The sequence below is a fragment of the Harpia harpyja genome, chromosome 14, assembly GCF_026419915.1.
Source record: "Harpia harpyja isolate bHarHar1 chromosome 14, bHarHar1 primary haplotype, whole genome shotgun sequence".
In the NCBI taxonomy this organism is placed as follows: Eukaryota; Metazoa; Chordata; class Aves; order Accipitriformes; family Accipitridae; genus Harpia; species Harpia harpyja.
In genome coordinates, this window is record NC_068953.1 from 38,287,817 (window position 1) to 38,301,399 (window position 13,583).

General features: G+C 37.5%; 1 protein-coding gene across 9 annotated transcripts in view; it reads right to left on the reverse strand.

Moving 5' to 3' along the window:
- The window catches only part of NEO1 (neogenin 1), a 215,786-nt gene that overhangs the window by 140,190 nt on the left and 62,013 nt on the right, over positions 1–13,583 (reverse strand). For all 9 annotated transcript variants that reach the window (XM_052807475.1, XM_052807474.1, XM_052807471.1 and 6 more), the window contains exon 2: positions 9,097–9,414. In XM_052807475.1, the coding sequence (XP_052663435.1) occupies positions 9,097–9,414 (318 nt within the window). The remainder of the gene's footprint in view (positions 1–9,096; positions 9,415–13,583) is intronic.

Sequence of the window (13,583 nt, forward strand, 5' to 3'; positions counted from 1 at the left end):
TTTATACTAACTAAAGCTGAAACATCTTGTTGAATCCCACACTAGAAAATGCAGTGAGTTAAGAATACAGGCTGCATATGTAACTATCACTTGCCTGACAGTTTGGGATTTAGTGAGTAATCTATGCAAAAATTTGTCAAACAAAATTACAAAAGGGATTGCTGGTGCTGACATGCAAAACAAATAAGGAAAAATACATATTTGAGCGAAAATATTAACAAATGAGAAAGCTAATCTAAACAAAGTTCATCCAGCTTTCTTGTTTGGGGGTGTTGATGCATCACCAATATGCTCTCACCTTCTACTTTTGCATTACCATCTAGAATCACCCATCAACAGATCATCTACTATAAACCCAAGTGATTTCAGAAATTTGGCACTGAAGCTCCCTTTCACAGAATTCATGCTTCTCTAGAGATTAACTATATTACCTTCTGTATTTTCAAAACCAAAGGTCAAGATTTGAATGTCTACTGTAAAGAGCTTTTATTTTTTATGACTTACAGTAAGTTTATATTATTTTTTGAAGTACATGAACATAAAGACAACTCTGTCCATTAACCAAATGCACAAAGGATACTTTCATTGCTAATTACAAGACTTAACAATTTAAGTTGCAAGCTGGTAAACTGATAAAACCTAATCTTTTTGGTTTATGAGATGGAATGTTGCACCTAAGATAATGTCTAATTAAGACAAATCTTAACTTAATGAATGACCACAGGATTTAAACACTTCTGTGCTGTGTGTTTAAGAATCAAGAATATTAGCTACCACAACCATCTTAAACAAGATAATCACAGCAAGAAGGGAGATTTCCACTACATGTAAATGGGATAGCTGGTAATGGACATCTGAGGTTTCACCAATTTGGATTTTTCCTCCTACATCTATCCATCTGAGAAAGGATCCATAATCATCCCTCCCCACCCACCCCCACCCCCCATTTTCTGACTGGGCTTAATAAGGGATCTCTCATTGCACATTAATTCTATTCTAGAAAATACATACTAGTTTGTTTTTTTCTGAACAGTAACATGAAATTGTTACTACAGCAGGAAGTTCAGGCACCAGTGTTACAGATCTACTTGTACCCCCTCTCCTATAGCTACAGGAGGATTTGTTACCCTCCAATGAGCACAAATAAGCTTTAACTAGCTCACTGACCCATGCAATTAGGGACAGGGATAGTACTAGTCAAAATAGGCTCTGATTTTACTCGATATTAGGTGTAATAAATTTTAAACAGAAAAGCTTAAGAAAACCTGCATTTTTAAATAGAAACAGTGGTTTTAATATCATCCAACTAGCAAATCAGAATCTCTTCACCTAGGCTATAACTTGATCATTAGATATCAACAAAGACTTTAAAAAGAAGCAGGTCTAAAATTCTCCTACTGTGGGCTTTCACCCAGGATGAGAATAATCAATTCAGCTGCAGACAAATTGTACAGCTATCTGCTGTGGATGTGGCAAGAAGCTGCCTGACACTAAATCATGACTTGGTATACTGCTTTCATAGGAGTTGCTGGAGAGAACACAGCGCTCTAAAAAGCACGATAAATTCACTGGACAAAGAAGGACCTGAGATCAGGCTAGAGGAATTACAGGAAGCAATTCCTGGCATCCACACCACAAAAATAAGGGATACAGACCAACTGCTGCCCAAGAGAGAATACATCCTGGATCAAAAGCAACACTTCTCTGCTCTTAAGTCTAGAGAAGTTACTATGTTGATAGCCTGCTGATCTCTCCAAGGCTTTCAGTTCAGGTATGAAACAACAGATTTAGTTTGATGAGATTTCTGCTGATTCATTTTAAAATAACTATTTCACTCATGAGCAATTCCAAGTCCTCCCCTGCCATATCCCCTAAAAAGAATTAAATTCAAACAAACTCTGGAAGAAAAATTGTACCCTAACTCTCGTTAACACCATGTGAGAGGTATACAAGTCATTCAAGATCAGAGTAAAACATCAACATCATTTTGCTTTGGCATTTGTTTGGGTTTTGTCAGAAAGGAAGAAGGAAAGGAAATAGATGGTATGCCAGCAGCCTCTCAAAGGCAAACCCCTCCAGGCTGCACACCCAAAAAGTGAAGCGCTCCATATCACAAATTACTTCAATCACTTTGGTTCCCATCTCCCAAATTTATGCAGTTACTGCTCAAAAAAAAAGAAAAAAAGAAAAAGAGATGACAAAGTCTACGAATGCATTTTTCCTAACCTTACACTGAAAAATATTTACAATAGTTCTGAATCTGGACCTTTGCTTTCACTCCAAGTACTAATGTAGATCAGTCCAAGGGCTCGCAGAGATTTTTTTCCTACTTTAACTGGACAAATGTGGACTGTAAGAATTTAGAATGACATACAAGGTAGAACATTTATTATCTTACATGTCTAAACTCTCACGTTTTTAGTAACGGCTGACAGAAACTGTACAAAGTGCAGTTTTGTTAAAACCACCTTTCCCATTTGACTGTCACTGACAAGAAACGCATTTTGATCTAAGCCAATTTATGAAAAATGCAGATGCTTTTTTCACAGAAAATGTATTTTTGCAAGGAAATTTTATCACCCATGTCACTTACTTTTACTGCTCAAGTGCTCCTAAGTACCCTCCACTGAAGTATCTATGCTCTTAGGTTTTTTCCAATTCCAAGGTACTAGAAGTTCTTTATTCATGAAGACCAGATCAAGATTTTTTCCCCCCCTCACTCTTAAAGGAAATACGCAATGCTGAGTAAAAAACCTTCTGTTATTTCCAACCTAACTGCATCTCCAAGGAGCTGATATATGCACATAGTTTGTTCTGCTCAGCCACTGAGCTAAGCTTCTCTCTTATCCTTTAGGGATGGCACAGACACACACACAGTCCAGGAAGAAATAAAATGCTGTTCAGTTGTAACCTTCAAAGTTAGGGAAAACTTGCAAAAGACATGCGATTCCAGAACCACACAACTTTTATGCAGTTCTTAGTAGTTACAGCAAAAAGCAGAGATAAAATTTCAACCCAAATAAATGCTTGAGCAAAATTCTTAATTATTCACCATTGTTTATACATAAATGATTTGATATTAAATAGCTACATACTATAACATACCAGAAATTCTCACAACCACGACACATCTCTTTGATGACGTGCCTTGCAGAGATCTAGCTTTAATCGCAAGAACACATCCATCCAGGTCCTCTCTCTCCCACAAACTGTGCTCAGGCAATGTCCTGGATAATCATTTCTTGGCCACAACTTTACCTACTGCATATCACCCCAAAACTGTAATGGATACAGAATTACTTATTTCTACATGGTTTTCTCTTAGCATACTCATTGACAACATCTTGGTACGTTATAAAAAGTAATACTCTAAATTTATTGAAGAGAAATTCTTTATTATCCCATTGAGAAAAAGGCAAAGCATGGAGATCTTCTTGAGACCATATAATGAGCCTGCAATAGAAGCAGGATTAGACATCAGCATCTCCTGGCTCATAACTCAATTAATTCCTCCAAGCCACATTACATTAAATACCACAGTAGTTGCTGTAGACAGCTCTTCTAGTCATCAATTTGGAAGCCCAAAGCTAGATATAGTCAAGATGCAAATAAACCTTAAAAAGGCAATCTAGTCAGCTAAAAACTGGAACAATTTCTCAAGTGAAGTTCATTCTCTACATCCGATTTAGTGACATCAAGTAAATCGCATTGGTCAAGCACAACTCAAGGGCTTGACATCCTCATTATTGAGAGGTTCTGTGCAACGCTATGCAGCAGGTCAGAGAATACAGTTTGCAGTTTTCCTCCTCTGGTCTTAAGTCTCCTGCTCACTAAGGAATCATCTTCACTTTTTGCAATCCCCTGACCAAGGGGTTATATATCTTCCAAGCTGTACAAGACCTGAGGGAGCAATATCATGGAGCATTTCTTTCACCACACAACCCTATCCTGTTTTCTGGCCCCTGAGTTTGATTCTATACATGGATGGAGACCGGTCAGCAAAAGGAATGAAAGTGATTATGTACTGCCTATCACATGGATACGACCGTACCATATACAAAGGGACTGGTAATTGCAAAGTCAACTCATTCTGACATTTAGCCTTCAGATACTTGATTTCACAGACAAAAACATTACTATGAAGGTTTTAAATGAAGTTCTGATAAGAAAAACAGTAAAGGCGAATTTTATTAATGAAGCTGCAACAATCCCTCCGCCATGCCACAGCAGTAGGATCCGAAGCCAAAGGCTTCGGCAGTCTGGTAGCTACATGATTAGCTGAACAAATGAGCAGAAGGAGGAGGGTTTATTCAGGTCAGAAAAGCAGAGAACTACAGAGAACACCGTACCGAGAGCACAAAGTGCTAGAGCATACTCAGAATTAAACTCCAAATCTTTTTCCCAAGTGTGCACATGATGTGCCCCAACCCCCACAAGTACTACTAGTTGTAAATGGAAAAACGGGAAGTCTGTCAAGGTTTCAGCATTTGTGTTTTCAACACAAAACAATACTGGAAGCTTCACCATGAGTCTTCAGCATTACTTTTCAGGAAGAAGCAATGCTCATTCTGTGCGGTGCTGCACCTGCAATGTTTTCAGATGGTTCCGAAAGAAATACTACATTTTTACTAAATACAAACCTGCCTTTTCTGATTATTGAACCATTTTAGATTTTGATACTACACGGCAGGAATATTTCTTAGCAGAAGTGATTTGCCTGTACTTTTTCTAAAAGTAATTACAAAATAAAGGTTTGAATATAAAATTGCTATGAATATTTAAATAAGAAATAATAATACAAGGAGGTTATTTGAGGTGGAAGGAAAAAAGAAGGTCCTAAGTTATCACCAAGTACTTTTTGAATTAATGAAATTCGGACATACCTAAGGTTAGTACCAAGGCAGCAATACAGCTACCTCATCACAACCAAGTGAATTACATACAAAGATCAAAGCCAAGTATTACCAAATGCAAAGATAAGTGGAAGAAGAGGAAGAAAAACAGATGGATTCACTTGGGGGAAAAAAGACGACAAGAGGTGAAATAAATAATTTAGCTAACAGTCTTTAAATGGATACATAGAACTGATAAATCCGTATGAAGAAACTCAGTGCCACTGTCATGCTTCAGACCTTTTAGATCTTTGCATATGTGTCCTCTCAATAGAAGCTTTATGAAAGCTTTAACTAAGTAGTAGTAAATAGTGACTGGAAAAAAAGATCGTCTTGGGAATATTTTTAAGCTAGTACCATTATACTTTTTACTAAAGTGCATACAAATTTATTTTTCCAAGATGAATTACGGACACAGTTCCCCAAAATTTTGTAAATCTTTTTAATCCATGTTTTGTAAGAGCTATTCCAACCCTTCACCCTTCTTAAGATCTAACTAGCACTTAAGTATCAAAAGACAGATTTGCATTTCAAAAGCCAATTAAAAAAAACATACCGTAGTAAGGCACTCATTAAAAACTGTTGTGGCATTACATAAATTAGGCAAGTTCCTTTGACTTTCCCTAGGTCAAACCCAACATAATAATGGCAAAACCTATACGTTATATGGACTATAAGATCACCATACCTCCACTACCCAGATGCTTGTGCAGTCGTATTCTTGTTTCAAAGAAAGCAAGCAAAACCACTTTCAAAAAAACCCTAATTATTTCACAAATCCAGTTTAGAGCATGATAACATGCTTACGTTTACAGAGCTAGAGGAAGCAAAAAAGGAAGCAACACAGGCAACGACAAACTCCATTTGCTAGAAGGAACCACAATGTGGAAGCACACGCTTAATGGGAAAGACAGATACATGTATCGTGATACTACTGATCATTAAAGAAAATTAACAAATTTCTTGTTGTTTGCAATTTCTAAAAATTAAAGATTTACTACTAGAAGTGTAGTACAACAGTAAACAACTTACTATCAAGGTACAGTAGCATGCAATTTCAAGTTACAGACTAAACGTGCTGATTTCGAGTATTTTCCATAATTTAATACTTTATCATAACCTGTGACTTGTTTTTTTAAAATCACATGAGAAACTAGATTAAAGAAGGAAAAGATCCATTTCTATAGGAGTCTCAGTTGCCACAGAAACCTTAACTCTCACACCTCAAAAAACCTGAAGAGTAAAGGCTTCTCATCTATTATCACATATGGAAAAGGTTCTTTAAAAGCACACTGTCAAATGCACTACAAACTTGCCAATCCACACCATCATCAATTTTCCCCTGCTGTGACACGTTTATAGCACTGTGTCAGAAACATAAATTGAAGCAAGAAACCAAGAAAGTAGGTCTGTAACATAACGCACTCAGTCACTGTCTGAACAGTCCACACTCAGGTATTGAGAGTGTGTGTTTTGGTTTGATTTTTTCATACAACGGGTGACTAAGTCCCTCTGTCACCTTGCAACACCTTGCATTATCAGTATCTGTCATCCCATGGCAATAAAAGAGCTTTAGTTTCTGACATTCAAAAATTTGAGTTCCATCAAACTATAATATATAAAAAGTCCTTTAAATAATTTGAGGAATTTATGAAAATTTATCAGCCTGTTAGACCCTTAAGCAAGACTCACTACAGGTAGATTGCTCAGCATTATCCATCTGTTAGGCTGTTAGGGAAAACAATGCAGTTATAAGACTAAAAACTCAAAACCTGTATTCATTCCTATGTATGGTGGAACACGGCACGTTTTTACTGGATTTTCATTGCCCTGGCCTACATTACTCACCAGAATTTGTTATTTTCAGGCAATGAAGTTATTTAATAAATAAGAAGCAGTTAAAACTTGCAAGCTACGCTTCATAATATTCTCTTTTAAAGAGCTCAGGTGCATTGCAGTACAACATTCACACACACCATATGAATTCAACATACCACTACTCAATTAAGAAGGGAATTAGCTACCTCCGAGGCCGAGGAGAGATCTTACTATGCTAACTATCCCCACACTTACCACAGTCTGAAAGCTTCCAATTAAAAGAAAGGTGAGGGGGGGGGAAGAAATATTAAAACCCACCGATAAAACTGAGGGATTCAAATGAGGTCAAGAAAAGCAATATAGTTAAACCAGAATTTAAATATTCCATCTCTTATTCCAAAGCCTTCAGCAACCAAAGCTACCCTTCCCCCCAACTGAAGGATTAAACTCTGTGCAGTCTTGCACAGCTCTTGGCACTTAACTGAGTTAGTAAATAGGTTTTCACACCTCTACATTTGACAAATCTTTTGGAGCAGCAGAACAACTTATGCACACTGCAGCCAGAGGATGCTCTTGTGCAGGTTTCTAACTTAACAGGATGGCATAAGGCAATGCAGAACACCCATCAAGAGTATTTCCTCTAGTTCTGAACAAAAAAAAATTACAATTTTTATTGTACAGAATTGATCAAAAATCTAATACAGCTGTTAGGCCAACATGAGACAAAGGGGCAACTATTTGTGCGGTAAACGTTTGTATTGGCTCCGGTTAGACTATATTTGTTCAGTTTTCTAGCAAATATTTTTTGAAAACAAAACTCACCAGAACTGCATTGGGTTAGGTTTTGTTTGGGGTTTTTTGTTGGTTTTGTTTTGAGTTTGTTTTTGTTTTGTTTTTTTTTTTAAACTAAAAGGCTCTTTAAAATTCCATCATTTTAAAAACTATCAATTAAACTAGTATCTTCTCCACTGATACGGGGAAAATTGAACTAGAAATTTTGAAGACATTTTGGATTACCTTCATTTTTAACCCCATTAACCTTACCTAATGATCATATAGACCAGAATGATAACAGAAGCAAGACGCTGAATGATCTCATGTGGAAAGCAGCAAAATTAATCACGACAGCAGCAATGTAAGAAGGTGGTAATTGCCTGAGAAGTGTGTGAGAACTGCTTTTATTGTCCTCATTGCCAAGAAACTTAGAAATGTATTTCTCATTCAGAGACTCTGAAAGTCACTCCTTTAAGGTATAAAACCCCCATTTTTTTATTTCTGATGTTTCACAACAATGCTACAAGCTAACTTAATCGAAACAACATCAGAATATAAATGACAGTAAGCAGCAGCTCTGGGAGATGCTGTAGCACTAGTCAGGAAGAATTCATTACCTCGAGACATTTATTAAGCAAAGAAAAAAAATTGTTTGAAAAAGGCTGGCAAACATCATTAGAGAAACAAAAGAAAATTGCTTCATGGGCTTTTTTCCTAGTTACGTTGCCTTAGTTTATCTTTTTTTTTTCTGGTTGGTTTTTGAAGTCTCACTCTTGCTAAGTAATTATAAGTCTCTTCCAGTTATACTGTTTACAAGACACACAGTCTGACACTCCCAAGCCCTGAGATACAAGCAAATGACATTCTGAAAACAGATCACTTTCCCCAGTCATATTCTTTATTTTTTATAAGCAAACTTCACTCACTTACTGCTTTCTACCCCCTAAACAAAAGCTATTACCAAGTCATGTCTAAAGGTTACTCAAAACACCAAAGGTGAGATTATGACTTGGGTTTCTTAATGTATGTCAGGAAAGTTTTAAGCATTTGGTTGGTTGTTACTTTGCAAACCTCCTTGTTCATACCCAATACTCAAGAAACAGAAAAATACTAAACCCCAGCACTCCTGCTTTCTCTGCCAGTCTTCCAGTTCTTTAGGGACCATACACATCACTAGCTTTTAGGAGGTTCTCAAATGTTTCATGACAGAGGGCAGATAAATCTCAACATATAAGCAGGCAGAGAAAGTTATTTTTAAGGGTATTGATACATAAAGGAAGTAGAACCCTGCTCTTTTTTTCCCCCTTCTAAGCTGTGGTAAATCTCTTCATTGTGACTACATGCACCTGACAGTTTGGTTTTTAATTCATTCATTTCAGTTTTCCTGATCTTCAGCGTTTCCTGAGAAACACCCACACATGAAGCCGCTTAGATGAACAGAATATATGACAACTTTCAGCTAGTAAAATGAGAGATACAGTCCCAGTTTCACTGGTAACTGATGAAACTATCTTTTCCGTTCTTGGAAAGCACCTTCCTCCTTTTGCAAGGGCAAAGCATGCATCTACATTATCATGGTGTTAGTTATACTTGACAACAAAAAGAGACTTACCTGCTACTGTGAGCTTTGCTGTTCTGCTGACAATGGTCCCCAAGCTTTCCACAGTTGCCACACATTGATAATATCCTTCATCAGGTTTATTATGCTTGGAATGCACCACACTATTTATTAATAAAGATCCATCTGGTAGCAACTGGCGACGGTCATCTGACACCAAGTTTAGAAAAGTCCCATCTTTTTTCCATTCAATTTTTGGAGAAGTTTCACAATAAGCTGAACAGTTCATTATAACAGAAGCTCCGCGAACTGACAGAACATCCATTGGCTCCACCAGAAAGTAAAAAGGAGTGAAGGTTCTCACAAGGGATCCTGTAAAACACAAATCACACCACACAATTTTTGGGTTAGCCTTCTACATTTTTAAAACAAAAAATGCATCCTCATTTCTAAATATTGTAATGTGCACAAGATCTATCACTACTCGCAATACTGTCTCCCTGAATACATTAGAAATAGCTTGGTCTATATGACAGCATTTTTGCTTTGACTGTTTACACCAACGGACTCTTAAATTCAAAGAGGTTTTCATCCCTAAAACATATTTGTCTGCTCATATGGGAATCAATATGGTTAATAGTCCAGAGCAATCCATTGCAGGCAGAAGTCTGCCTCATCAAAACTTATGCAAATATATGTGCTTGAGTACCACATCTATAACAAACAATACGTACTCTTAAGGCGCTTGGCCTTTTGTGGTATGGGTGTCATACCACAACAGTGCGGTAATTTGTTTTGTATAACAAAGATTAAGAAACATTAAGAATAACTCAGCCCTCAAGAGAAAAAGAGTCTCCAATTCCGAGCTTAACACATCTTGCAATGTGATTACTTTTCCATTTTAAGTATTCCCAAAAGAGTTCTATAATTAACATCTACTTTGCATTAAGAAGTGAATTTTAAGTACTGTATTTCTGGTGTATTTGGTCAAGCAGAAATATTGTGTGTCAATATCACTTTGACTTGTCTTAACTTAATTATCAATAGAAAACAGAAAGAAGAAAAATTATTTCAGGGAAGAACAGTTTTCCAAATCAGCATAAGGTTGGGTTAAGAGAAAACAGGGTCTTTGTTTTTAAAGCCAACCTTAGAAATAACATCCAGGCTCCCCACCTACACTCTGACAAATTCCACCTTTCCTCCACTTGGGGACAGGGAGTGGGATACATGTACAAAACATCACGGCGATATAAACTGAAATACTACTAGCTGTCTACCAGCAAACCAAAAATGAAAGCACACAGACTAAAAGGTTAATAGGGCTGTTAAAGCGAGTCACTTCAACCCAGAGCTGCAAGGATTCCTCCTATCTTCATATAAAGAAAGCAAGCCACAAAAGGAAACACTTAAAAATGCCAGCTGAAAACAAACACACAGCCAAACTTACAAGGACTTTTTGCAAGGCCTAGAAAATAACTATTTGCCATAGATGCAACAGCTAAATGACAATCCTAATGAATAAAGCATATTTTGCAAGCACTGTGTCTACTAACGTACTCTCAGCATGAAGCGGCAGACTCGGACCACCCTTGTCTAAAAATTTTAAAAATAACTTTTTGAAGTCACATGCTCAAAGCATACCATATGAGGATGTTCTTTAACAGCTATGGCAAAGGAGTTCAATTTCCCTTTACACAGCAGTATACAACCACTGAGGAAACAAAAACAGTAGCTTCAACTAAAAAGCCTTACAGTTTTGCTAACAGGTTTTTTTACTGGGCATCTACAGGACAATAGGCTGTTTAGAGAGACCAGAAAGGAGAAGTCACTGGTATCATGGTATTGCTTTGGGGGGGGGGGGGGGGGCACAGGCGGGGTGGTAGTTCTTCCAAAAAAAAAAACCAACCCAAAACAGTGGAAGTGGTTTCCATCATTAAGCTATCTGTTAGCATGTGCTCCAAAGCCAACATGGGAGAAAAAAAAAAAAGTTGGTCTTTAAAGCCTGTATATAGTTCTTAACAGCAGAGTCTTGAACTTGGGGGAGTGAGCATTGCCTCCCAGTTACATGTAGTGTTTAAGATGAACATTCAGACAATATAATAAAGTGGTGAAGACAGACCTGTTCTCCATTGTACTGCACAGGTCAATACTACATTATTTTTATCTGACACTGGCGTAGCAAACATACCCATGAACCAGTTTACTTGATCTGGCAGTAAGCAATACATGATACAGTAAGAAGGTGTTTTTCCGTTTAAGCACTTCTCCTAAGAATGCGAAGGCAATCTGTACCACTTGTGAGAGGCATTATTAGAAAAGGGTTAAAATGCATTGGCAAATACAAAATGAAGCTTCTACCACACACATGAAAACCTTCAGAAAGGGTCATAAAAATACTCATCTCAAAACTATTTAATCTTCTACAGTAAGGTCGATAATGAAATGCTGAAGTATGTTAAGACCACCTTGAAGACGACTGTGCATTCAATAACCAGATTTGTTTCATTAAGTCACAGAATAATTATGAAGCCTGTGTTTTTAGAAAAAGTACAAATATGAAAGAGACCTTTACTTGTAAAGCAAGCCTGTCCTGTAAGCATTTTAGCTTCTTCAATTGCTTGGTTGTGGGTTTGTTTTTGGTTTGGGGTGGTTTTTTTTTTTAATCGTATTTACCTTCTAAAATAGCCTTAATTAACAAATTGATATGATTCCCTCTATCACTGAATTGCACAGCAAGTCTCTCATCTCCAAAGAGACTTCAGCTTCCCCCTGGAGAGGGACTCCAGCCTTCCTGCACAAAGCCTATTGTCTTTGCTACTCAGAATTCACAGAAACCTGAAGATAAGACAGAAGGAGTAGTGCAAGAGAAACAACAGATAAATTATGCTTTTGTAGGTTATATCATTCAAATATTCTTCTACCTTCAAGAATTCAAAGAGGAAATAAGGAAAAAAAGTACAGAAAGACTGAAGTTTCCCTAGTGACAGCAACAGTCTCAGACTGGAGATCTGTTATGTTGGTATCCAAATCCTTGAGATTACGTCTTTCCTGAGGATAAGAAAAAGACCAAAAAAAACCCCCAAATATACACAACATAAAAAACCCAAAACAAATCACAAAATTTTTATGTGCTGCTTACGTTACTTTGGTTTGTATAATCACACTTATGTGCAGATGTACTTGATTCTTTGTGTGCAGAGTACCAAGTTTCAGCTCTAATATACCAAATGGCAGAAAACAAACAAGAGTCATGAGCAGCATGAAAATACTTTAACCTGTTTATCAGTATAATCTCTTCCATTGCTCCGGAAACCTAAAGGTCTTTTTTTAAAATTAAAAGATTCAGCTTTATTGTCCCTGGGTTTTGCAAGAGAAAGCATTCTACCCAAGCTATCAACCTCTTTTTCCCTCATTTACAAGCTTCTGCAAGTTTTTCCAATACAGATCCAGACACCTACCAGAACAAAATACAAACACACTTGAATTTTGTTTTTCTCTGCCCTTCTTCTCTGGCTTTTCAAAGAAAACCTAGCAAACCCTTGGAAAGGGGAGGCTGGCTCCTTGTTTGCCTTGTCTGGCTTTGATGCAGATTGCAGCAGATCAAATCCATTGATGGGATAAGATTGTTCTTATCCTGGAAGCAACAAAGTGCCCAAGGAAATAGCGTTGCAGAGTATAGAGCAGAGGATGTCAAGAGAGCATGCCAAGAAGAAACAGCAGCACAGAAGGGATGAGAGACTTTCAGGAAGACTGGGAAGCAGACTCTCAGCCAGGTTCAGAGGTAATATAAGAAAAGCTCTTGCCAAGAGCCCTGTGAAGACACGGCACAGCCTGCTTCAACTCAGGATACTACCACGCTCCTGCACAGAAAGCAAGCAGTGGATAAAAAGAAAAATAAAAGGATTGGCAAATTACTATGTCCCATCTTGGAGGAAGTTTAACTAGAATTGAGACCCTTCTAGCCCACAGTCTCAGAAAGGTTTTGCAATTTAGAGTTAGGGCACTCTGGAGAAGTGCTGGTAGGCTGCATTCACCCCCCAAGCCAACTGAGTTCATACCATATTTAAACCTCGATTCAGGATGAAAAGGCTTTGTACATACAAGACCTTAATAAACTTCTATTTCTGTCAACAAGCCATTTCTCCCACTCCCATCAACCTACTGATTATTCAGTTAAATGACACCACATTGCTTAGGACAGAATTGGTGTATTTTGTGGAGGGAGTCCTTCCTCCTTCCACATACTCATCTTTGGGGGGGGACGACACGATACGACATACATGGGTATGTACACATCAGTGGCTTGATTTGTGTTAATATTAGCCCAAGAAACTTAAATAAAAGCAAGACAAATCTATCTTCCTGCTCAGAAACAGGAACAGTTAAATTTTGCTCATTCCCAACAGATATTTCCCCCCCACCCCAGATCTGCTCTTGAAGACCTGTGATAGGGACCCAGCAATTCCTACAGCCATTCAGTTCCAGTGCTTCAGACTCTCTATTATTAGGACCATCAAGCAGTATTGCTATGATTTAAGCAC